At 45.5% G+C, this 25,975-nt stretch overlaps 1 protein-coding gene across 2 annotated transcripts in view; it reads left to right on the top strand.

The window, feature by feature from the left end:
* Nucleotides 1-25,975, top strand: part of CA10 (carbonic anhydrase 10) — a 364,718-nt gene that overhangs the window by 317,807 nt on the left and 20,936 nt on the right. For both annotated transcript variants that reach the window (XM_070394374.1, XM_070394373.1), the window contains exon 6: nt 24,579-24,674. In XM_070394374.1, coding sequence (XP_070250475.1) covers nt 24,579-24,674 — 96 coding nt within the window. The remainder of the gene's footprint in view (nt 1-24,578; nt 24,675-25,975) is intronic.

Genomic DNA, 25,975 nt, shown 5'->3' with positions numbered 1-25,975 from the left:
TGAGGGCTTGGAGGTCAGCATGCTGACTGCAAGGTCTGCAGAAAGAAGGGGCCCTGAGTGGAGATCGCACGTCCAAGAATTCCATCAAGTCTGCGGACTGCAGCAGCCTCTGGGAAAGGAATTTGAATATAAGCTGGAAACCTTGATAGAACATCCAATTTGTCAAATTAGGATTCTTCTGGCGGTACATTAGAAATGAGTATGAAATTACTTCTCAAATATGGGTGGATAATTGAGAATTAGCTATTATGAGACTTCCATTTGGGGATATAAATAATAGTAAAAGGATGCAGAACTTTGAAGGAAGGAAGCTGACATTTGGTGAATGTCTTGGGATCCAACCAGTGCATGTAGCAAAAGTCCCGGTCTTCACACAGATTGTCTAGCAGAAGGAAACACAACAAACAAGGAACATGATAAAAACAAATAAGTTATATAGTGTTGTGGATTGGATTATGTCTTCCAAAAATATATATTTAAGTCCTAAACCAGTGATGGCGAACCTATGACACGCGTGTCAGAGGTGACACGCAAACTCATTTTTTTGGTTGATTTTTCTTTGTCAAATGGCATTTAAATATACAAAATAGATATCAAAAATATCAGTCTTTGTTTTATTATGGTTGCAAATATCAAAAAATTTCTATATGTGATACGGCACCAGAGTTAAGTTAGGGTTTTTCAAAATGCTGACACGCCGAGCTCAAAAGGTTCGCCATCACTGGGTTTAGGACCTAAACCCTGATCCCTGTAAATGAGCCCTTATTTGGAAATGAGGTCTTTGCCGATGTAACCAATCACAGTAAGATGAGACCACTAGGGTGGGCCCTGAGCCAATGACTGGTCTCCTTAGAAGAAGAGGGAAATTTGGCCACCGACACAGACAGAAGATGGCCATGGGAAGACAGAGGCAGAGGTCGGAGGTATGCTGCCACAAGCCCAAGGTACGCCACAGGTCACCGAGAGCCCCCAGGAGCCCGGGGAGAGGCATGGGACAGATTGTACCTCAGAATCCCCAGAAAGCACTAACCCTGCCACACCTTGATTTTAGACTTGTAGCCACCAGAACTGTGAGGGAGTCCATTTCTGTTGTTTTAGGCAAGTGGTTCTCAACCTTCCTAATGCCGCGACCCTTTAATACAGTTCCTCATGTGGTGGTGACCCCCAATTTCATTGTTACAAATTGAACATAATTAAAGCACAGTGATTAATCACAAAAGCAATATGTAATTCTATATGTGTTTTCCGATGGTCTTAGGCGACCCCTGTGAAAGGGTCGTTCGACCCCCAAAGGGGTCTCGACCCACAGGTTGAGAACCGCTGTTTTAGGCGGCCTTGGGAAACTAACACATCATATCAAAAGATGGTAAGTGCTACCGAGAAAAAGGCATACACAGAACAGGGAGAGAAGGATAAGGAAGGAAGAAGGAGGGTGGGCAGGCAAGGGAGGTCTGGAGAAATTGGGACAGGCATCATCGAGAAGGTGACATTTGAGCAAAATTTGAAGGCAGGAGGGGAGAGAGCCAAGCAGAGATAAGGGGAAGAATGTAGCAGGCAAGGAAGCAGGGATATGGAGGCCCTGGGTGGAGTGTGTCCTGTTGGAGGGACACCTAGAAGGCCAATGTGGTAGGAATGTGAGCAAGCGGCAGGGAGGATAGCAGGAAGGTTAGCGAGGCCAGACCCTGGGAGGGCATGCCGGCCATGCCATCCATCACCAAAACTTGGGAGCTGTGGGAGTGTTTTGAGTGGTCAGTACATGGTCTGAAATAGAATTTAAACTGCTTGCTTTGGCTGCTGCACTGAAAACATGGAAGCAGGACAAGGACAGAAGCAAAGAGACCTGTTTTAGGGGCAACAGCAGCAAACCAGCTAAGAGCACTTCCTTGATGGGGACCTTCCCCAGGACATCTGCTGGGGAGGGGACAGAGCAGGATTCTTGGTCCGGGTCTCCCCTCCACATTGTACAGCCTGCAAACCCACCACCCACATGCAGGCCAGGCCACTAGCCACAGCCTGCTGCAAACTCACTCTGAGACCTTTCGGAGAAGGAAGGGAAGACCTTATGTGCCCTCCTGGGCTTCATTGCCCTCAACTCTAATGCCTACCTCAGAGGGATGCTGCAAGAATTGGATGAAGGAACAGCTGTGGAAGCATTTCTGAAAAAGCATAAAGCACTAGCTAAATGCATGCGATTGTAATTAATACTAATAACAGTCACCCCTCTTCATCCAGTAACCATTAGCCTATAAATACCACCCAAACAGCATCTTCATGAAGGGATGATCCCCACGTGGGGATGGGACTGGTGAACACATCTGCTGGGGAGCATTTTCCACGTCATAGGTTTCATTGTAACAAGGTCAGCGATGGCCCGTTACCCTGGGCCATCTGTTGGGGGTGTGAAAGTAGCCTCGTCATGCAGAACTGGACCTTCGGAGGAAACAGCAACCTAGCAACACACAGTAATTTGCGGCATTGGATTCTTCTATAATGCTGCTTTTCACGTGTCTTTCTAAGGATGGCTGATTTTGTTTCTGATGCTCTGGAGGACGCTGACTGAAGCTAAGATTGGGTCACCTGCCAGCAGACAGCACTTGCATGGATTGGGAGGCAGGGGGCGGGCATGTGTCTGGTTGAAGGAAGAGGGGGAAGGGAAGGTTGGTTCAAAGCAAGCCTGGAGCAAAGAGAGTGGCGAGCAGGTTGGTGTCTCTTCATCAGGTGCTGGTGCTAAGTAGAAGCTGAAAAGGATATCAGTGGGAACGCTTTGTAGAGTAGATGGTTGTCTACCCACTATGCTGCACCCCTGAACCTGATACAAAACAACATTGAATGTAACTGAAACTGAAAAAAAAATTTTTAATTTAAAAACAAAACTGAAAGGGACTGTTCTGCCTGGCAACCTTGACAGACTTAGAGGGGCACCAGCTGTTTTGCTTCAGGGTCCAGGTGAACCGTTGAAACAGAGGGCAGGGAAGAGGAGCATTTATTCCGGTTCAAGGGAGAACACAGCGACAGCAGAGCTGATGGTAGAGCAGCGGCAGCATCCAGCCATGGGACTGGGCAGTGGGCAGGCCCTTCTAGGATGGCCAGGAAAGGTGACCAAGAGGATGGAATCCTTGTTCTAGGTCTGGAAGGAACATTTCTGCAGGTTGATGGGGGGAAAAGAGGTAGGTTCAAGCAGAGAAAGCAGTACTGCAAATTCATGAAGGCGTGAAACAGCCCATAAAAAAACAATACAAAATAAGAATAATGATAACCAATATCATACATTACTATTAATAATACTTTTCATTTAATCTTCACAGCAACCTAAGAGGTAACCATGCGTATTATTCCCATTTTACAGACCAGAAAGTAAAGCTTTGAGAGGTTTAGTGCTAAAACAGGTCAGTGATACAAACCATGGTTCAAAACAGGTTAGAGCAATGCAAAGGTCTCCAGACTCTTGGATTTGTATGATCAATGTATTAGATATCCATTTCTGTATAGCAAATTATCCCAAAATGTAGTGGGTTAAAATAATAAACATTCATTATCTCACAGAGTGTCCATGGGCCAGGAACCTGGGGAATGGCTTAGCTGGGTTGTTCTGCAGGCTCGACTGGGGTGGGGAATCTAGTTCCAAGATGATGCACTCTATGGATGATGAGTTGGTGCTAGCTGATGGCTGGAGGCCTCAGTTTCTCACCACACACCCTCCTCCATAGAGCTTCTTGAGTGTCCTCGAGACATCGCAGCTTTTTCCCCAAGGCGAGTGACTCAAGAGTGACCTGAGAGGAAGCTGTGATATTTTATCTTGTAGACTCAGAAGTCACACACTGTCATTTACTCAATATCCTGTTAATTTCACAGTTCAACCCTATTCAATGTGAGAGCAGAGCTTCAGAAGTAAGGATAATTAGCTTGGATTTTATTCCACCTGGGATGGAAGCCAAGAGAGTTTTTTAAGCAGGGGTGTGACACAGCCTGATTTTAATTTTAAGATCGCTTTGGCTATCAGAGGGAGGGAGAATGGATTAGAGAGAAGCCAAATGTAAGCAAAGATTTGCGATGGTCCAGGCTAGACTTGATGGTAGGGTGATGCTGGATATTTCCAAGTTACTCTTGAAGAATTTGCTGCGGATTAAATGTAGGTACTGAGAAAGGAGGGGAAAACAAGAATAAAGCTTAGATGTGGGGCTTGAGCAGAAGACTGGTGAGGGCCCAGGGTGACATGGAGGAAATATTCAAGTTCGTTTGGCCGTCTTTAAGTTTGAGGCACCAAGTACACATCCAGGGGAGAGGTTAAGTAGGAAATTGGGAGAAGTCTAGAGCAGTAGTTCTCAAACGTGGCTCCACATTGGAATCACCTGTTGAGTTCAAACTGCTCTGTGGGCCCCACCCCCAGAGATGCTGACTAACTGGTCTATGGTATGGTCTGTGTATAGGGACTTCTTTTTTAATGTCCCACAGATCATTCTAATGTGTAGGAAACTCTGAGACCTGCTGATTTCTAGGGAAAGGTCAACTGGAGATTTAACTTTGGGTGTCATCAGGGTATAGCTGATAACTTAGAGCCAAGGGACTGATTGAGATTCTCTGGAGAGTCGGTGAAACTGGAGAAGTGAAGGCCAAGGTCCAAGCCCTGGGGCTCCCCCAAACCCTGAGGCACCCTCGAGTTTGGAGCGGCAGGAAAGGAGCCTGAGAAGCAGCAGCCAGCTCCTGACTCATAGCAGGGACCTCAGGCCACTCTTCCTTCCCTCTGTGGAGCATCAAGTGCCTGTAAGGCAGGTGCTCACCAGACCATCTCCTCCCGCTGACTTGTCTGGGGTGCTTTCCCTGCACTGGAGACCAGCTTCCCCAGCCTCTCTGTCGGCTCTTTGGCTGCTGCTCAGGGCTGTTTCTATTCCCTGGTCAGTGCAATGCAAACCAATTCATTTAGCAGCTGTTCCTCCTTCTGAGTGTTTGTTCCAAGACATATTATTCCACATTTGTCCGCATTAAACTGCATTTTATCACCCATTATCCCAAGTCCTTCAATGATCTGGGCCCCTCTGCGTTTGATTGCAGAGCTCAGTGATTTGTGGTGCCTGCAAAAGCTGTCATTTGCAGATTTGAAATCCTTCTTGCAGGGCCATTAGGGGGTTATTAGCATCAATAATGTGGCTTCGCAGAGACAGAAAGAGACAGGAGGGACATTGGGGGGGGCTCCTTGCCTGGGAGATACTGTGACCCTAGCTCACCCTCCTCCCCTCTCCCCACTCAGGGCTTCCCCTTCTATCCTGACACCCACACTCAGAGCGTCTCCAGTGATTTGCAGACTCCAACTCTAACTTCTCACGTCACCCTCCCTGGCATCCGTAGCCTCCAGAAATCTCAATAATTTAATAAACTGCTCCTACCAGCACGCCTCCGGCTATCTCTAATCAAGCTGACGGCGTTGTCCAACCATCCCTGGCCTAATTGTAAAGGACATTGCTGGAGATCAAACATATATTTGCATTTCCAGCTTGCAAGCCTCCATGCAGTTCTACCTGGTAAACAACTTGTTATGCCTGACACCCTCCTGTGATTCACCTTTGACCTGCACATGAGACCTAAAAGGATGTTGAAGGGGGCGTTGCCTGTCTAACTTTTGCAGTCAGGAATTCAAGGCTCACGGTGGCAGGTCAGAAACAAGACCCCAACCCCCTCATCCCTCCCACCTCCCATCCCTGGTGCCTGGGAATCTTTGTTTCTGCTCCTCTTAATGAGATTTTATTTCATTATTTTCAGCTTACCCTTTTTTATATGTTAAGGCATCATAAATCCTTCTGGGAGGCCTGAGAAATAATTAACTAAAGAACCTATTTCTTTTCTTCACAAATACTTTGAGAGCACCTGTTCTGGGTCAGGTGGTGAGCCCTGATGTGCAGGAGACACAGAAGCAGGAATGAGTTTCCAGTCCAGTGAGGAGCCAATAATGCTAGTGAGGACCATGGAGCTTTAAAGGTAGCTTTTACGTACTGCTTTCCTGAAGTCTGCTCCCCCAGCTCCTTTCCTCCCCTGATGCCCACCAATGCCATCCCCCACCCCAGAGCCTTTAGGAATGAGTGGGCAGGTACGGGGGTGGTCACAGTGACTAGGGAGGGAGGCTGGCATTTAGAACCTGCAAGACACTAGATCAGGGGTCCTCAAACTACGGCCCGCGGGCCACATGCAAATACAAATATTGTATTTGTTCCCGTTTTGTTTTTTTACTTCAAAATAAGATATGTGCAATGTGCATAGGAATTTGTTCATGGTTTTTTTTTTAACTATAGTCCGGCCCTCCAACGGTCTGAGGGACAGTGAACTGGCCCCCTGTTTTAAAAGTTTGAGGACTCCTGCACTAGATGCTCTGTGATGCTTGGGACCACTCACATGTCAACAGCACCCCACTGATAAACATGGGGAGAAGGGGTGTGTTAGCTTCCTGAGGCTGCTCTAACACATGACCACAAACTTACTGGCTTAAAACAACACTCATTTACTATCTTACAGTTCTAGTGGTCAGAAGTCCAAAATGGATTTTACGAAGGTCAGGCCCAGCCCGTGTGGCTTGGTGGTTGAGCATCAACCTATGAACCAGGAAGTCGAGGTTCGCTTCCCAGTCAGGACAGATGCCTGGGGTTGCGGGCTTGATCCCCAGTAGGAGGAGTGCAGGATTCTCAATGGTTCTCTCTCATCATTGATGTTTCTGTCTCTCTCTCTCACTCTCCATTCCTCTCCGAACACAGATATCTTTGGGGGCCATTATTCTACTTGTGACCAAGGGGGACAAATGTTTAGGTGTCTAAAGGTACACTGACAGCCTCAGTCACTAGAGGGCGACCTCACACGATGCGGGCAACACTCCATTATCTGCTACAGTGGTGGCCTGGTTAATTGAGTTATCCAAATGCTGCGATGTCAGGAGTTCCAGACCACATGTACAGATGCCCTTGAGGGAGCCTGCATGGAGTAGCAGCCTTTGATAGAGCGCACTATCCATGCCTTATTTCACCTGCCAATAAGCGTGAATGTCTTGGTCTCACGTTGACCACACAATGGGAAGTGATCCAAAGGTGAGAAAGAAAGTTTAGACCTTGACAAAAGACCTACACAGAATAGGAACTGGTTACACAGATAATTGGGCATCGACTTAATCAGGACTCCACAATATTAACACCGAACAGACGGCTTTTCCATTTGCTAAACTCTTTCACATCCATTATCTCATTCGCTCCACACAGTGAGTCTGGAGGCAGTTGGAGCAAGTATTATTTTTTTTATCACCATTTTACAGATGAAAAAACTGTGGCCAGGAGAGCGTTAGTAACTCGCCCAAGGTCACTGAGCTAATAAACTCCAGTGTGTAACTCAAGTCCTTGGACTCCCATCAGAGGTTTTGTCCTCTCCATCACACTGACTCTCCTAGCTCCAAGCAGCTGATATGCAGAGCAGAGACTCATGGTAAACCCATCGAGTCTTAATTGGACTGTCATTTCTAAAGAGGCAGCATGAAGCCATGACAAGGGTTTAGAATTAGGGGTCAGACAAAGCCCAGTTTCCACATCTGTAACTTAGAGATGGTCCATGATAGTTTACTGCTGTGTTTTCCAAACTAGCCTGATCTTTAGAACCCCCTGAGGTGACCGTTAACAATATAGATTTTCCTGTTTCCCCAGAGAACCAGTGCAGAAGGTCTAAGGGTGGGACTCAAATCTCTGGTTTTGTAATAAGCAGACCTGGTGGTTCTTCTAAGCAGGAAGTGTGGAGAGCATTGGCCCACAGGATTTTGTGTGAACGAAAGGAGGTGACGTATGTATCAAGCGCCTGGCCCAGAGCAGCCCTTTATAAACGTTGGGTTACCTCTCTTCTCCCACCTTCATCAGGAGGTGTTCTGTCTGTCATTTCTTTACTTTTGATTATTGGTGTTAAGAAGGCAAGATCCTGTTTCCAATGACAAAATTCCAAAGCTTTATCATCAAGAATATGGCCCTGGGTGGGTGGTGGTGGAGGTGGAAACGCCTTTGGGTGGTGGCAGTAACTGATCAGGCAAGGGGAGAATCCACTAAGTTTATTGAATTCCTTTGAATAACTGTTTCACCATCCCCTTCCACCTTTATGCAGTGAGCAGGAATAACTAGCCCAATGCATTTATTTTACTTAGCTGCTGATTTATAAAACCCACCTTCTGCCTTGAGCTCTGTGTGCATTACACAGAGATAAACAATACACCCCACATCATCAGTCTTGTCACCAGCCCACATCCCCTGAGATGAATCCAGTCTCCCTGCAGTGGGAAGGGGAACTTCTGTTTCACCAGCGGGTTCTGCCTGGGTCCGGGCCTGGGCCCAGCTTGCAGAGTGAACACTGGCGTAAACCACCCAGCTCTCACCTTCTCAGTCCAGTTGTCCCACCACGTGGTTTCCAGAGACCCAATGGCAGGCCCTGCCTGGGAAATGAATGGCCGCTTGGTGGCCTGAGTTTCTAGAACCTTCTTCCCCAGATGGAACTCTACAGAAACGGTTGTCCACTCCTGGAGAACAGGGGCATGCCTTGTTCCTGTCTGTCCCCAGGACCACTTCAGCGCCCTGAGTTAAAACATGGTATGTTGTGGCATGAATAGGCCATAGAGTTGGGAGGTTTATGGTCCGAATTTTTGCGTAGGCAAAAAAAATCCCACATTTCTCCCTTCATCAGAAACAACTGCCACTTATTTTTCTCTTCCCTTCAACCAGCAGTTCCCAGAGCAATTTTCCCTTCCAGGAGACAGCTTTGGTTGTCATGACCCGGAGTTGCTGCTGGCATCTAGGATGTAGGTAGATGCCAGGGATGCTGCTAAACACCCTAATATGTACACGGCTGCCCCACAACAAAGAATTACGCAGCCCCAAATGTCAGTACTGCCATGTGCCACGCTTGGCCAAGACTGGTTCCCCTCTAATTGCCCATGGGCCTATAATAGCAGAAATCAGTTTGTCTCATCGAAGCAAAGAGAGAAGGAAACACATTTCTACTGGGTACCACTAAGGGCCCCAATATTGTGCTAGGCACAGATTATCTTGATCAACCCTTACGAAAAAATCCCTCACCATACCCATTTCACAGATCAGGAAACTGAGGTTAAGAACATTTAAATCCATTGCCAGGAAGAGAAAAAGCCAGAACCATACCCAGCCCTTCCTGACTCCAAAGCCAGCCATCCAACCACCATGCAGATTAAGGCTAAAGAGTGGCTGTGGGTAAAGCGTAGTGATGGGCCTTTACCCACTCCCAAATCGTTTATTTCATGGGCACCATAAATATCTCCTGAAACATAGATTCTCTTTGGATTTTCATGTTACCCTGGCATTCTGGCTCTCTTGGAATCAGGGGTGGGGGGGAAGAGGAGAGGAGGGCAGTGGTAGAAGCCTTTCAGTCTAACTATTATGCATTAGCATCAATATACCCTCCTGCCTGCTCTCCATTCATCAGTATCTAAGCAGGTGCATTCCCTTCATCCAACCTCTCATTCCTCAGCGCATGCTCATTCTGTACCACAGAGGAATCCCTAGCCTGACGTTAATGGGGGTGCTACTGGCTTTGAGGAGGAGCCATTTGATATTGCCCAGAACTACGGTCCTCTGCTTCTCCCTGCAAATCCTTTTAACAGCCCTGACCCCTGAATAGTAAATCTCAGCATATGCTCCCCATTCATTGTGGCAACCCAGCCTGATATGTGTCCAAACACTCCCTGGAGCACAGTGTCGCTCCCCAACTTTGAGAACCAGTGGGTCCCCAACCCTCAGTCACATTTAATTAATGTTATGCCTGGGCTATGGCGTTGCTCAGAGATACATAGGTGGTTTGCCATCTACACGCCCAGCTGGTTTCATCCAGAGCTGGGAACAGGGCTTCTTTGTGTGGGGCTGTTTCTCTTTCCCATTCAGAGGGAAGCTTTGATGAGGCTTTTATATGGACACTAGAGGCCTGGTACATGAAAATTCATGCACTGGAGGGGGGTCTCTCAGCCCGGCCTGCCCCTTCTCACAGTCCGGGAGCCCTCAGGGGCAGGAGGTGACTCAGTGATCAGGGGAAGGTGACGCCCCCTTCACACCTCTGCTGTTGCCACTGCCAGCAGCGCAAGCCTCGGCCGGCCCTGGTTACCTGAGCCTCAGGCGACCCTGGGTGACTAGGCAGCCGCTATCTGAGGCTTGCCTGTGCCTCCGGCCGGCCCTGTGTGGCTGGGGGGCTGAGGGCGGGTCTGGTTGCACCATGCGTCTGCCGCCCCCTGGCTGGGCTGAAAGGACTGTGGCACTCTGGCCTGAGGGGACTGTGCGCTTCCATCTTTGTGATGGTGTGACTGTCAATTTGCATATTCACTCTTTATTAGATAGGATTCCAGGAACTGGCCTGGTTTGTTCATGGTTTTAAACCTAAAATATGCTTTCATATCCCAGGTTGTTCCCACTTCCAAGACTTTATACCTATTGTGTTTCCTTCTTCCCCAGAGGCTGCCGTTCAGTGCCTACCCACTGGTCAAGACACTCTCTTCCTCTGTGAGGTCTCCCCTGATTAACCAGCAGGAGGTGATCTCTCTTCCTCTCCTGAAAACCCTTATTATTTTATATCAGGGGTAGACAAGTTTCTCCTGTAAAGGGACAGCGGATAAATATTTTATGTTTTGCTGGCTATGTGGTTCCACTTTCAACAACTCAACTCCACCTTTGTAGTGAGAAGTCAGTCATAGATAATATGAAAGGAATGGGTATGTCTGTGTTCCAGTGAAACATTATTTCTGGACACTAAAATTTTATATCATTCTCAGATGGCATCAAATAGATTTCTTTTCATTTAAAAATGTATAACTGCCCTGGTTGTTATAACTCAGCTGGTTGGGCATCACCTCATGCACCTAAAGGTTGCCGGTTTGATTCCCAGTCAGGGCTCATGCCTGGTTTTGGGGCTCAAGCCCCAGTGGGGGGGCGTGCAGGAGGTGGGAGAGACACAGAGCGAGAAAGACAACTAGAATAGGTCCATAAACACGGCATGGACAACTGTGGCCCCTCTGGTCTCCTGTCTCTAGATGTGCATCATCCAAGTGCTCTGTCCTGGGAACTCTTTAACTCAGTGCTGGGCACAGGTAAGTGCTCAATTTAACATGCAGGAAAACAGCTTGGCAGTGCCTCAAAAGGTTAAACAAACAATTACCATACGACCCAGCAATTATGCTCCTTCGTGTATACCCAACAGAATTGAAAATAGGTACTCCAGCCAACACTTGTGCACACGTGTTCCTAAACCCCACTTGTATGGCCCTGGTCAATCTTATTTGTGCTGAAACCCCCAATAACTAGCCATCACCAACCTACCATTACTACGTAGGGCAGCTCCAAATGATAGTGTTTTATGTCCCTACGAGACACCTGTGGATCCTTCTAAAAAAGCAGAGTATTCCCAGAGGAGTGTGTATCACGTGTGAATGTCATGAAAGAAAATTTTAGAACCACTGGTCCAGACAGTTGGGAGATTTAGAGAGTTATAGATCCCACTCGCATCGCTCGGCCACGCAGGACTTATAACAATCATGCTAATTATTCCTGCAAACCCCGTGGGAGGTCAGGCGGACTGTGCTTACACCCAGGAAGGAAGCCAGCGATTCCCTCCCAGCAGCTGCCTCCATAGCAATGACCTCTGCAAAGCTACCTTCCTCACCTCCTTGCCTCTCCAGAGCACATCTTTTGTGAAGGAACCCGCAGCCTCCTCCAGGTGGCTGTCTGCTTACTTGAGGGAACTGGGGGGGCCAAAAGGCTGTGAGCCGAAGATGAAACAGGAGTCCTGTTAATTCCACGTTAATGACAGCAGAGCAATTTTCTTACAGGAAATAACGAGTTACCTTAATCATTTTAAGTAGTTATTAGCCGCAGCCTGAAAAGGATGGTTATGCTTATCACAATACACGCACAAAGGAAATGAAGACATGAATAACGGGACCTTAAGCAGATTCCTGGCATCTTCCTTCTGGGGAGTATTAAATGGTATTAATCTTTTTAACCGACTTCAATCCTGAGACCAGAGCCATGAGAGAAAATGTTAAGTGAACTGCTGGAAATAGAGGTGGTCCCGCCAGATTTATTGGGGCAATTTACCAACAGCAGAAGTGGGCCCCACCGCTGTGAGGAAGGCCATAGAGAAGGAAGAATGACAGGGAGATGTATGGATTAATTAATAAAATGCAGATAATAGCATCTTTCCCAATATTAACACTTCTTCAGAGGCTGCTCTATCTCTGTCCCTGGGAAAGAAAAAAAAAAGAAGCTACAATTATACCGTTTGTTGTTTCATCCCACACCACCCCTCCTCCAGATAACGATCAGAGTTTGGAAAATGAATAAAATTCAGGCAACTTCGGACTACAGCCACACAATCGTAAAGAAACTACAACAGAAGGAAAAAAGTGCTTGTACAAGGGTTTTCCTGGCATGTCGAGTCATTTCTTTCCTGAGTAAGAGGACACTTTTTCTTCCCTGTGATCAATTCTGCAAAGTCATCCATATCCACAAAGTGCAGTTAGTGCCTATGATGAGACAGAGGCGAGGCTAGTCACTGGGAAACAATTTCTCTAGGCCACAGTCCTGCCTTCCAGCCGCTCTCATTCTAGGCGGAGGTGCTCCTATGAGCAATAATTGTAACGTGGAGCCGTAAAGGCCTTCATAGAGGTATGTTGTAGATATGATGGTGGCGCACAGGAACACATGAGCGCTTCCACCTGGTGGGTAAAGACTGAGTAGGGTTTTGAAGGATGAGTAGGAGTTTGCCTGTTGGACACGGGGGTAAAGGACATTTCAGTCAGAGGGAAAGGCATATTCAAAGGTACCAATGTGCAAACAGTCAGGTCTGTACAAGAAATAGCAGTGGTAGGGGAGGCCAGGGGATTGTCAAGGGGGAGGGGGGGGGAAGGAGAAATATGTAATACTCTTTGTAATAATTTAAGCAATAAAAGAAAGAAGTAGCAGTGACTTGGCATGGCTGGCATGTGTGGTTTGATGGGAAAGTGAAAGGAGGAGGGGGAGGTCATGAAGGGCTCTCAGGTGATAAGATAGAGCCAAGACGTTTCCCGAAGGAGAGTGGGGTGCCACAGGAGTGTTCCCTAAGCAGGGGAGTGAAATGTTTAAACTGCTAACCTAAAAATGAAAGGTCTTTCGAAGTGAGAGTCAACAAGCATTTATTGAGATCAATAAGAATAGCTATTCCGGAGTCATTAATTCAGGCAGAAGTCCAAATAACATTTCTATTAGGAGACCAAAAGCAATGGATATTTCTGATAAGGGGAAGGGGGACAATTATATCAATAGAAGAAAGGTGTTTTTAGTGGAGCAGATAACATAACATAGTGATGTTAATTCTCACCAATGCTTTTAAGTTTCAGTCCCGTAGCCATATCTGATTTCTTGTTACCTTTGCACACAGTTCTTTGGGGGACAAGGTTGCTTAGGCTATTTTGCCCTGTTCTTGACATTCCAAGATTTGAGGTGTATGGCATGCCAGGCCGCTCCTTGGCATGGCAGCTCTGGCTCCATTTTAAAGTATCTCTGTTTACCTTATGGTTGACAAAGCTTAGAGTCATCACACAGACCGGTGTGCGGAGGCTGGGCTGGCGGGACAGGAGGCTGGAAGCAGCAGGGCCAGTTAGGAAACTGTGACATAATCCAGGTAAGATTAAGCAAGGCCCTGAACTGAAGTCGTGGCTCTGGGAATGAAGAGGGAGGGGACAGTTGCTGGAACCATCAGAAAGATGACTGAAATCCACAGGACTTAGTGGCTGATGGGATCCCAGGAATAAAGGAGACAAGAGTCTTCCTAGGTGCCCATGCTTACAAATGCAGTGCCGGGCGGATGATGACATTATTGGAGGGGATGCCAGAGGACCAGCTCTGAGGGAAGTTAAGGTGCTGGGATCACAAGCGTGGCTTGGGATAGGCTGAGATTTGAAGCGTAAAATTCCCTGTGAGGGCTCGTCTCCCTTGCCTAGACACAGTGATTGGCCACAGACAGTGGACGGCTGCGTGGCATTGCCTCGGGTCAGCGCTGTACCTCTGCCATCTGGGACTTCGGAGACCTGCTCTCCAAATGCCAAAGAAGGCGAATGAGCAGGAGAGGCTCTGGGGCTGGGACTGGGAGGCTGCGTTTGTTCCTCGCTGCTCTTCCCTGCTCTCCATGTGGGGACCTAGAAAGCCAAGAATGGCCCTTTCGGGCACCCATCCAATTCCACAGCCCTAAGGCTTAAGGCCATGACCTGTTCAACTCAGAATGAGCAGCAAGAGAGGTGTGTGTTTTGTGTCAGCCCAAGATGGAATTAAAGAGCCTCTGTCTCTGGGACAGGCATAGGACAGGCCTCAGGACAACTGAGTTGGTTGAAGTCCCCCCCACCCACTCCCCAGGCCCCCTCACCTGCAGAGTTCATGGAACTCTCCCCTCCTCCACGCCCTGAAAAGAGCCAGCCCTTGGGAACTCACTTTAGCTATTGAGGAACAAGGTGGGAGGGCATGGCGTCTGGCCTGGTGGAATTCATTCCTGTTCAGTTCAGCTCCACTGGGCAGAGCTGGGCCAATAGCTCTGGTGTGGGAATCGGGACATGAGCTTTATCTGGTTTCCTGCAGGATATCTGGGGTCCACTTTCATTTTGGCTTCTCGTCAAGAGCCAGGTGCTGGAATTGGGCTCTTGGGTTCAAATTCTAGCTGTTCAGCTCATTAGCAGAGAGAGAGATTGGGCAAGCTACTTCACTTCTTTAAGCCTTGCTTCCCCAGGCCTCTAGAAAGGGGGATGATGAAAACGTTGTCACCTGACTTCATAGGGCATCCATTGGGGGGATCAAAGAAGATAATGCTTGTGAAACACAAAGAAGATAATTGCAGGGCATGTAGTAGGAAACCAATAATTGTTAGCTCTGTTACCATAGTGAGGGCACCAGTCCCCAACGCAGGTGGTAGTTACCCCTGTAGGTAAAAACATTGTAAAACAATGACTTAAACAATGGGCTGCTAATGGACTTTACAGCTCCCACACGCCATGATCCCACAAACACTAGGCATCCAGCCATCTTCTTCGTGTTGGTGGTGATGGTGGTATTGGCAGTGTGTGTGTATAAGAGTATGTGTGTTTGGGGGAAGAGGTAATGAAAGTGGGGTAGAGAGGTAAACTAAGATTCGTGAGTACCTAGTACATATCTGGCCTGTGCCTATGTGTTTTACGTGCATTAATTTATATATTCCTTTGCTAATAAATTGAACAAGTGGAAAAATAAGGAAGCCCATTCATTGACATTCATCATCTCTTCCTGCTTCTTCAGTGTGGTGTCTTTGTGGCTCCCTCTCTCCCCTGTGGCATGTAAGAACCCTGAACCAGATCCCATTGTCCTCTGGCTTCAGTTTGACTTGCAATAATAGGCCAGAACCAATGTGGCCATTCCTGGGTCATTCAAATTGGTTCTTGACGTATTGCTTTTGTCCTTTTTCACATAAGTATGGGGCCTTTCTTGTCTTTTTTTTTTTTCCCTTTAGTTTCCAATAGTTGGGTGACCTGTATCTAATTTCTTGGAATAAGCTAATACTTTTCTCTGTTTGCCAAAAGTTGTTTTGCACTCTACTCATCTTTTATAATCTTCCTGAAGACTTTTTCTGATTTTTTGGAAGCCTGTTTGAGGGTCCCCCATTCCCTGTGTTCTGGATTGATATGTTGTTTTTTATTTTCTTTTTTCTTAGAAACAAAATCACTAAATAATTTGTAGTGCCTTTTATGATAAAAAAATGTATAGGCAGATATTCAAGTATTTGTTGAACACCATAACATGAGGTATGTTGTTGAATTTGAGTGATCTAGTCCCAGGGTTTGCAATCCGTGGCTCACTGAGAACCTGGGCAGTTACAGGAAGGGCAATACTAGGAGGAAGTTGGCAGGCGGCTGGCATTGTGATTCCTGGAAGAGTCAGACATCACAGTGAGCAAATGTGCTCTGGTAAAGAGTCTCTATAGTTTTTGGTTGAGTGATCTGTGCCAAATGCAAATCCGATGTTATCACCAGCCTATCCCCCTCCAATACACACCCTCTCCTTCCCCTGAAAACTTATGATTATTTTCCATTGTTCTTATGATCAAGGCATAGTTTTTAACCAAGGTCTCAAGACTGGGTTTGGCTTGGTCCCTACTTTTTTCTCCCAGGTCATCTTATCTTCATCCCCCTTACCTGTGGGCTACAGCTCTTTCTTCTTACACATGCCTGCATAATGCTTCAGGCCTTTGCACATGTACTTCCTTCTGCCTCTAAGATCTTCCCTCTTTTCATCTCCTCATGCCCAGTACAGTGCCTGGAGCATGGGAGGCACAAATAAGTGCTTATTGAAAGAATAAATGAATGAAGACATGGGAGTCCAGTCTCAGGTTTGGAATATTTGTTTTGTTTGGGTTTGATTTGGTTTGGCCTAAACACTGTCAAATGGAGAAAACAGAGGTCACAAACTGGCAGCCAGGATGCCCAGACACTAAGCTACACACATGTATTCTTTGGCCTTGATCCCTGCCTAGCCACCTTCTCTCACCTACACAACCTGCCCAGCCCCTGTTGTCATTCCATTTGCAACCCCAGGCTTAAACATCCTGTCCACTGACACTTTCATTTAAATATTTGGTTTCAATTCAAGGCAATTCAAGTGACTTTGATGGAAACTCAGGAGGCAACACCTTCTATACCCCCCACCAGTGTGCGTTTATTTTTTAGAAGAATCACAAAACCCTGCCCTTAAAATCTCATGTTTTCCAGACGAAGACTTGTACGTCTGAAAGGGAGTAGGGAGAGCCTCACTCAACTATCTGGGCAGAACTGTCCTTTAAAATCCAGTCCCTTTGACTGACAGCTCGGGGCTCTTTCTACTCCTCTTCCTCAGAATCAGTCCACCATGGATGGTGTTCGTGTATATTTAATGGCTTTGAAAGTATGTATTTCTAGTCATTAACTATCACACTTTAGGCAATTAATGTGTGCAGAATCAAGCCTAGTTCTATGAACGTTTTATCCAAATTGCTCTGCAGCTTGATTTACAAGAGGACAGAAAGCCCTCATCTCTTACCTAATAGATGCTGTGTTTATATTTCCATTAATATGACAGTTTGAAGGGTACTTGTCAAGAGTGACCCTTCTGAATGAGCAACCACTGAATATGGAGCTTTAGCAACTGAATATGGGGTGTGTGAGGATTTAATCTTTCCTTCCTCCGTGGTGGGTGTTCATGGCCTCTGCAGAAAGCAGACATGACGGAATAATACGTTCTAAAAGTCATAATAGAGTTTCTTGCTTGTAGAGTTGGAGTCTAAAAAAAATGAGGGCTGTTACTCTTGGTCCAGTGGTTCCTCTGTTCTGGTCTGAGAACCTGCAGTGACAGGTTCTGCCTCTGGAATTTGCCTAATTTAACCTCTGTTATTCCCTCCAAAGGGGTCTCACTATTCTTCAGATGAGTTGTGTTTTTTCTTCTAAAGAGATCACCCAAGTAGTCCCCCACCCCAGCTACTCCCACCTGTAAAAATTATTTATTGGAGTTCCAAAAAAACTGAGTATTGAGTATGCCAATTTTAAGTAAAAAAAAAAAAAAAGAAGAAGAAGAAGAGGAAGAAGAAGAAAATATATTTTTTTATTATACATATATAGCATTACAGTTTATAAAGAGTTTTATGCATGCCTTTGTTCATTCAAGTATTTAAGTACTTGGAATATGCCAGGCATCGAGCTGCATGGTGAAAATATAACCGGATGTATATCCACTATCTTTTCAAATCCTTCCCAAAGCCTAGAAGGCACAAAGTGGTTGGCCTCATGTTTCAGATCAGGAAACTGAAAGATGCTAGGTGATTACCTAAGTTCACTAAGCAAACAAGGAACAGAGCTTGGACCCAGTACTAGAACTTGAGTTTCTAAGACCCTCAAACAATTCAGTACCACACAGCTGCTTCTTATTAAAAGAGGAGTTGGGTTTCTACTCTGTTTCTCTGATTTGAGCTTAGCTAATCCTGGGATCGACTATGAACTGTAGCAAAGAAAAGCTTTCTCAGTCGGCCTTTGACTTTCACTGACTGCAGGGTACCTATTAATGGCCACTGCCCCTGGATATTTGACAAATCACATATCTCTTCAGTTTATTTACGAATGACTGTAAGAGGATAAAAACCTACGTGGTCCCCTGAAATGTCATTCATGTTGCACTCTGAGATCCACATTGCACTGTGGGTGCCAGCCTCTAGCGATGGAGAATGAAGTGTTCAGGACCATTCTCAGCCTCTCATGGACATGCTTGGGTCCAGATTATCACGTGATCATTTGGAGGCTACCTTCCTTGTTCATGGCATAGATCAGACCTCAGACAGAGGCATCCCAAGTGTCATATTGAAGCATTGGATTTTTTCCTTCTAAGTACAATTCAAAACAGAAGTCATTTAAACCTGAATCCTAAAACAGAAGTAACTTACTAACAGTTTCCAATGAGTCTAAGAGTGCAAGAGGTAGCCATCACCTCAGTGAAGTCAGATGTGAAAACCGTGTTCTCCGGCGGAAGCAAGAAGTAATTCCACTGAAATGGGCATGAATTGGGTATAGATGTAACTCAAGTATGGGTGGTCCCTACGGAGAAGTTAATGGTTCTTTTTCCCCACTTCTTTCAACTAAATCATAGTGGAAGATTTTTTTTTCAATGTTGACTTACTCTTGATTCCTGATATGAACTCTACTTGATTGTAATAAAATAATAAAAACAAAAATATATACAATAATAAATAATAAAGTAATAAAAAATAACTTTTAACAGCAATCATGTTATTTTTCATTAGCTCAATTCACTTGGGCTTCTTGGATATACGATTTAAGAGGCATTGGCCTAGCTGCCCCTTAAAAGTCTTCTGGAACATACTAATAAATCCATCGTGACCAAGCTTCTTTGTGGGTAGTAGAAGTAGGGAAAAGATTCTTGCCTTAACCAAAGGCACGGTATTGCATTACACCGCTGCAATGATTTAGAACAAAGTGAGCCTTCCTTAATACTACTTACATGGGCTCTGAAATACTTATTCAAAGAGCATTTAACAAAAGTGACCTGAACACAGCAGAACAGTGGTTTTCACCCAGAGGGTGATCATGAGATGAGGAGAGACAGTGCACAGGTCGTTTGAGACCATGTGCTCTATACATCTCCTGTTTCTGTAGCATGAACCACAGAGAGAAAAGACCAGAAAAAATCTCCTTGGCCATCCAGACAATAAGATGAAGTAAGATGCAACAGTGAGTGGTAAACAGATCCTGTCCTCAAGAAATACGATCGGGAAGTGCTTCCGCCTGGCTCTGCTGTTACCCTTGGAACGGAATAAGCTGCTCATCCTCTCATTTCCTTTATCTGAGCCCCAGCAGCCAGGCATCCCTAATAGTAATAATCACCACGGCCACTTAACGAGTGCTTGCTCTGTGCCAGGCACTGCGTCCGAATCCTGCTTCATCTCATTTATGCACTTCAGCTCATTTCTATGTCTTAGTTCTTTTAATCATTCCAGCAAGGCTTTGATGATTATGTCAGAGTCATAACTCTGCATGTGAAGATATCGAGGCTCTAAGAGACTCAATAACCCAGGACATTTGGCTGCAGAGCCAGTGAAGGATCTCCATTCGTGCCCTTCACAGGGAGGAGTTTGAGGTCATGGGCGTGTGGGGAGGAAGTGGGTGAATGCAGAGAAAGAGGGCAGGAGCAATGACACCTGGATTGCAGGATGCCAGTGAGGCAGAGAGTTCATTAAAGTCGCCCGGGTTCAAAAAGTGCCCACAGATTCCCAGTCGTCATGGCTCAATGGTTGAGCATCAACTCATGAGCCAGGAGGTCACAGTTGGATCTCCAGTCAGGGCACATGCCTGGGTTGCAGGTTAGGTCCCCAGTAGGGGCAAGCAGGTAGCAGCTGATGGATGATTCTCACTCATCATTGCTGTTTCTATCTCTCTCTCCCTCTCCCTTCCTCTCTCTGAAATTAATAAAAAACATATTTAAATATATATTTTTATTTTTTTTAAGTGTGCACAGAGCTCCCTTTAAATCCTGGCAGTTAGCAGCCACTGCTCAGAAGTCACATCTGAGAGAATCAAACCTCATTGCAGGAGGCATGTCCTGCTCTGGTTTTCTGCAGGATCATAGGAGGAAAGTTAGACTTCTACAAGAAGCATCTATTTCAAAATGTTCCAGAAAAAAAGAAAAACACATCTGGGGACATCCTTACTCAGTAGTTCTTGATAAAGGTGTGAGAAATATGTTTCCTTAGAGGAGAGAACTCTCTAGAAGATTCTTGGTCTATGGTTTGTTTTATGAAAATTTTTCAAGTCCAGAAATGGATAAGGAGGAAATACATTCAAACTTTACATCGTAGAAGGAAATATAAGGAACATTTGGTGTCTGCCTTTTATATGTGTGGTCATGTCACCCCATCTATTGCACTTGCTTGATTGTACCCTGACTAGTTCCTGGAAGACTGTGTGATGGATCATCTCATTTCATCCCCAGACGATCCTTAGATTCATCCCCACTTTACAGATGAAGAGACTGAGGCACAGAGGGGCTAAGCAGCCAGCCTGAGGTTACTTAGAAGAGACTAGGCTCAGATCCTTGCCTTTTCCAGCATCATCCTGCACCTAAACTCATCACTCCACACATGTACAAACCGCCGTGCACCCCCGTGAAAAGCACCATGCATTAAAATCCAAGTTTCATCTTCTGGGGGAAAAAATACCATATTTCACTCTGGTTTTCTAGGTTGCTGTGATAGCTGGACCACATTTGGGGGTCTTCAGTCAATGCAATTATAGGCACTTCTTTATTTTAAACCACAATTGCATTCCATGTCTTAAAATGCAGGAACGCATCAGTCACCAGGCAGACCAGTGATAATTGCCAAACCTTAGACTGACAATGTGGTGGTTGGTACATGTCAAACCGAGTTCTTCTCTGCAGAACTCTCCGTGTGCTCTTGCTCTTAAAGACAAACTTGTTAATGACTTTCTATAAATAAGTTCTAGCTTGTAATTATTGTTCCAGCAGCAGCTGCTGAAATGTGACCTCCCCTCAAATGTAAAACACCTTTTCTTTTCTCTTTACTTTCTTGTGGAAAGAAAACATTTGTACACAGGAAAGCAAGGTGGGCCAGGCTCCCTGTTTGGCTGTGTGACCTGGTAAGAGTTGCTTAGACTCTCCGTGCCTTCTTTTTACCCTTTGCCTATTGCAGGGACAAATGGGGTAATATGGGTGAGCTCCTCAAGGACACGGACTATGCAGCGTTTGTCTCTGGGCTCCTGGGGTCTAGCACATGATGGGCACTTGGGACTTGTGTGTTGACTGGAAATAAACTCACTTGAGTTGACTATGTCTTGCAAGGTTTAAAGGGCTGTAGAAATGTGAAATTGTAATCACTATCATTTGAACGAAAGAAGAGGTTAATACCTAGATCCTTTCACCGTGTGCTTCTTCTTATCACTTTAGAAGACATTCTAGAAAATGAATGGCCCTGAAGTTTTTTATTCATCTCTCAAATTTAAACTAGCAGTGTTGGCTAACTACGGACTGCCACCTATTTTTGTAAATAAAGTTTTATTGGAACCCAGCCACACCCATTCTTTCATATTTTGTCTATGGCTGCTTTCATACACAAGCAGAATTGGAGAAGTGTGACAGAGACCATACAGATAGCCCACAAGGCTGAAAATATAGGGTGTCCCAAAAAATGTATACACACTTTAACAGCTGATAACCCACTTAATTGTCACTCCTTTTCAGACTTAGCTGATTTGAAATAATGGGTGAAGCCAGACTAAGCTTGGAACAAAGAAAATTTATCGTGCCACTGGACTTTTTTTATGAGGATACATAAAAGATAAAGTTTACGGTACAAAACTGGCAACAGTCGATGAACTGAGGGCACACAAATACTGAACGAAATGATTTTTGATGTTTGCGATTCCATTGCTTCACGTTATTATGGTAGCAGTGCCTGGACTAGAACAGTTATCAGTTTGAAAACAAGTGTTGACAAAAAGAATTATTCGTTCCTGTAGATTCTTTTAAATTTTGAAAATGAACTACATGTTAATAAACACTGACTTTATAATAATTCAAAGTGTGCATACTTTTTTGGGGGGGGCACCCTGTATGTACTATCAGAGTCTTCACAGAAAAGCTTGCTGCCTTGTGAATTGTAAGGATGTGTTTCTCTCTACAAGCTCTAACCTCATCCAGTGCCTAGAATGTACATGTCTGAACAGGACAAGGCAACAGCTACAGGCAGTGTGGTTGCCCCGACAAAGACCTGGGAGATGGGTGGAGGGGAAGCAGCACCTTCTCACAGTGAAGCCCAGCTAGTGATGCTTGAACTGGTGCAAGTCCTCAAGCATCTTTCCGTCTTGCCTTTGATGCCAAAGTTGTATTCTGACGTGGGAACCAGAAGTGTGGCCATGGCCACGCTGCCTTCTGGAGTCTTCTGGATAATTTTGCTTCTTTCCCCCCAATTTGGATGCCTTTTATTTTGTTTTCTGGTCTAATTTTTCTGGCTGTGACTTCTAGGACTTTATTGAATAGAAGTGGCAACAGTGGGTATCCTTGCCTTGTACTGGATCTTAGAGGAAACTTTTTCAGTTCTTCCCCATTGATTATGATGGTAGCTGTGGGTTTTTCAGGTATTACCTTTATCGTGTTAAGTTCCTCTGTGCCTTTTTAAAATAGTTTTTATCGTGAATAAATAGTGAGTTTTGTCAAATGATTTTTGAGGTTATGTATTTTTTTATCATTATTCTGTTAATATGGTGTATCACATTGTTTTGTATATATTGAACCATCCTTGCATCCCAGGAATAAATCCCACTTGGCCATGGTGTATAATCCTTTTAATGTGCTGTTGAATTTGGCTTGCTAGTATTTTATTGAAGATTGTTGTGTCAGTGTTCATTAGGGATGTTGGCCTATAGTTTTCTTTTCTTGAAGTGTCTTTGTCTGGCTTTGATATCAGGATGATGCTGGCCTCATAAAATGAGTTTGGAAGTGTTCCCTCTTCTTCTATTTTTTTTTTAATAGTTTAAGGAAGATTGGTATGAATTCTTCTTTGAATGTTTGGTAAAAGTCACCTATGGAGCTATCTGGTCCATCTTTTCTTTATTGGAAGTTTTTGTAATGACTACTTCAATCTCCATATTTGTCTTCGTTTGTTCACGATTCTATTTTTTCTTGACTCAGTCTAGGTAGGTTATACATTTCTAGGAATTTACCCAAATATTTTAAGCTCTACAGGTGTATGTATGTGTAATTTAAAAGCACACAAAAATCTATAAAAATAAATTCTAAACTGTTAAAAGTCATATTGTTTGAGTTAGGATTAGACAAAGGTAGAGGAGGGGGCCTATCACTTTTTTTCTTCTCTATTTTTTATTTTGTTATAAAAATTATACTTCTGTACTGTTCAAAAATCTATTTTAAAACCACAGCCCTGCCCTAGACAGTTTGGCTCAGTAGATAGAGTGTCGGCCTGCAGACCAAAGGGTCCCAAGTTCGATTCTGGTCAAGGGCATGTACGTCGGTTGCAGGCTCCTCCCTGGCCCGGGCCCTGTTTGGGGCTTATGCAGGAGGCAACCAATCGATGTATTTCTCTCACATTGATGTTTCTCTCTGTCTTTCCCTCTCTCCTCCACTCTCCCTAAAAAGTCAATGGAAAAATATCCTTGGGTGAGGATTAACAAAAAAATGTTAAAAAAATAAAACCACAGCCCTAAGATGAGTCCAAGGAGAGATCATCATACCCACGGAGTGAGTCCCACGGAGGTGGGGTATTAGTCATGTGGCTCAAAATTGGGGGGCGGGGGGCAATTCATGTGACTATATATGTATACTGTGTTACACAATTTTTTAAAGAAGAGGTTTAAAAAAATATTAGTTAACAGAGGGAAACCTGTTTTGCTGGAACACAGTCCCAGAACTCCTTTTGCCCCCAGACAGCTGTTGCACAAGGTCCCAACAGGCACATTGCTGATCTTCTCGGAAGCACGAAGAAGTTGAGTCCTGCACAGTCAGATGACCTGGGATGGCTGGTGCATTGGGAGCCTAAGCCATCAGCTCTGTCTCCTTCAGGACCTGGCAGCTCCCTGCTCGCCCAGCAGCCTGAGGAGGATTTACTCGCTGCCAGTGGCAGCTGTCGGTGCAGGACGTGGGCCCCTGCAGGGCAGTTCCGCTCCTAATATGGGAAATTCACTTTATACGCACTTTAGGGGAAATGTCCTGAGATGGAGCCAGAGCCAGATGGGCAGTGAGCTGATGGAAAGCATGATTGTTACCAGAAAACATTTGCAAATATGGATGGGTGTTTTTGTATGTGTGTGCATATGTGTGTGTGTGCATGCATTTTACCCACACACACCTCCTCGAAATCCCTTCAGTTACAATATTGTCTTTCCAGTTGTTCTACAATATACTTTACAGTTTACCCTTATGTTGGGGGGATAGGCTGTGCCTCACACATTTTAATGCTCCACTGTTGTTCTCATTATTGTTTCTCCCTCCTTCCAGGTGCAGCTCATCCACTATAACCATGAGTTGTATACAAATGTCACAGAAGCTGCAAAGAGCCCAAATGGATTGGTGGTAGTTTCTATATTTATAAAAGTAAGTGTCTTGCATTCCTTTATTCTTCTCCTCTTGCCATTCCCACCGCAATCAGGATATCTTTCCACGGTCCTGCTGGATGTTAGACCTAGCACAATGGGTGGTGTGTGTGCCCAAGAAAACCTGCAGAGTGGTGATTTGACATCCATGAGATTTATGAAGAATGAGATCCCTCTCAGCGAGACACAACATGATGGGTTCCATTTCACAGCCCCGGGGCCTGTCCTAGAGAACAAAAACAGTGCTGGATCCAGGTCCCACGTTATGCAGAAAAATCAGAACCAAGTAATAGGAGGGGAAGGGGTAGCTCACTGACACCCCACAGGGTTAAAGCCCTGCCCATCCTTTGAAAAAAGAGATGCATGTGAGATGTCCCTCCCCTTGGGCGCTGCACTAAACAGCTCCCTCCAGTTTCCCCACTATAGCTCTGGACATCATCTTCCTCCCTCCCTTCCTTTCTCCCGCCCTCCCTCCCTCCCTCCCTCATAAGCATCCCCTGAAGAAAACTAAGCAAAGATCACCAGTGCTGACTTTCTGACACTCTCGGGAGGTGCCACATCCTCCTAGCAGTCAACAACAACAACAAATCTCCTACCAAGCCAGTTCTAATTTGTTAAAAGGTAATTACCATGAACATTTTTGACAGATGGAGAGAGAAAACAGGTATGCAAATTTAAAGGAAGAAAGAAAAAAAAGAAATTGTCTTTTCATTTGGGGGGAGGGGGGGGGGGAAGCAATGTGTGGCATTTCCAAAAGTTGGCCGTCACTGGGCCAACCCCTTGGGAAGTTTTGGCCGGATCGTTAGAGGAGGTGCCCCAATCTGAACTGGGAATCTGATGAAGATGATTCATTGTTTGCTACTCTGGGCTCTGAACAGAGTTCTGGTGAGTACATAGCATTGCTCAGAAGAATGGGCATGGGGGTGCCCCAGGTACCACTCCCTCACACCCCCTGAAAGCATCACCCTCTGGTCCTCCCTCTCAAGACTCCATGCCTCCCCCTTAATTCCTCTCCCTCCCTTCCTGGGTGATTGACAGCAAACTACTCCCTAGCCCCTGCTGAAAAGCCTTTGGTCCTTCATCAATCTCATGGATGTAAAATGGCCAGCTCTGGGTTTCTTGGGCACACACACCACCCTTTGCGTTATGTCTAAGATCCACCGAGATTACTGATGCAAGTCCTGGCTGCCTCACTGTGGGGTGTTGGGAGGAACTTGGGCTCCGGACCCTGAGGTCAGTGAAAGAGGGGCGCTAGCTCCTGTGTCTGTTCGGGCCAGTTTGGCCCTTAGGGTGCTTCCATTC

The sequence above is a fragment of the Myotis yumanensis genome, unplaced genomic scaffold, assembly GCF_028538775.1.
Source record: "Myotis yumanensis isolate MYYU_CA2020_CCGP unplaced genomic scaffold, mMyoYum1.0.hap1 SCAF_16, whole genome shotgun sequence".
NCBI lineage: Eukaryota > Metazoa > Chordata > Mammalia > Chiroptera > Vespertilionidae > Myotis > Myotis yumanensis.
Note: the sequence above shows the minus strand (reverse complement) of the source record. Positions and strands in the feature narration are given on the sequence as shown.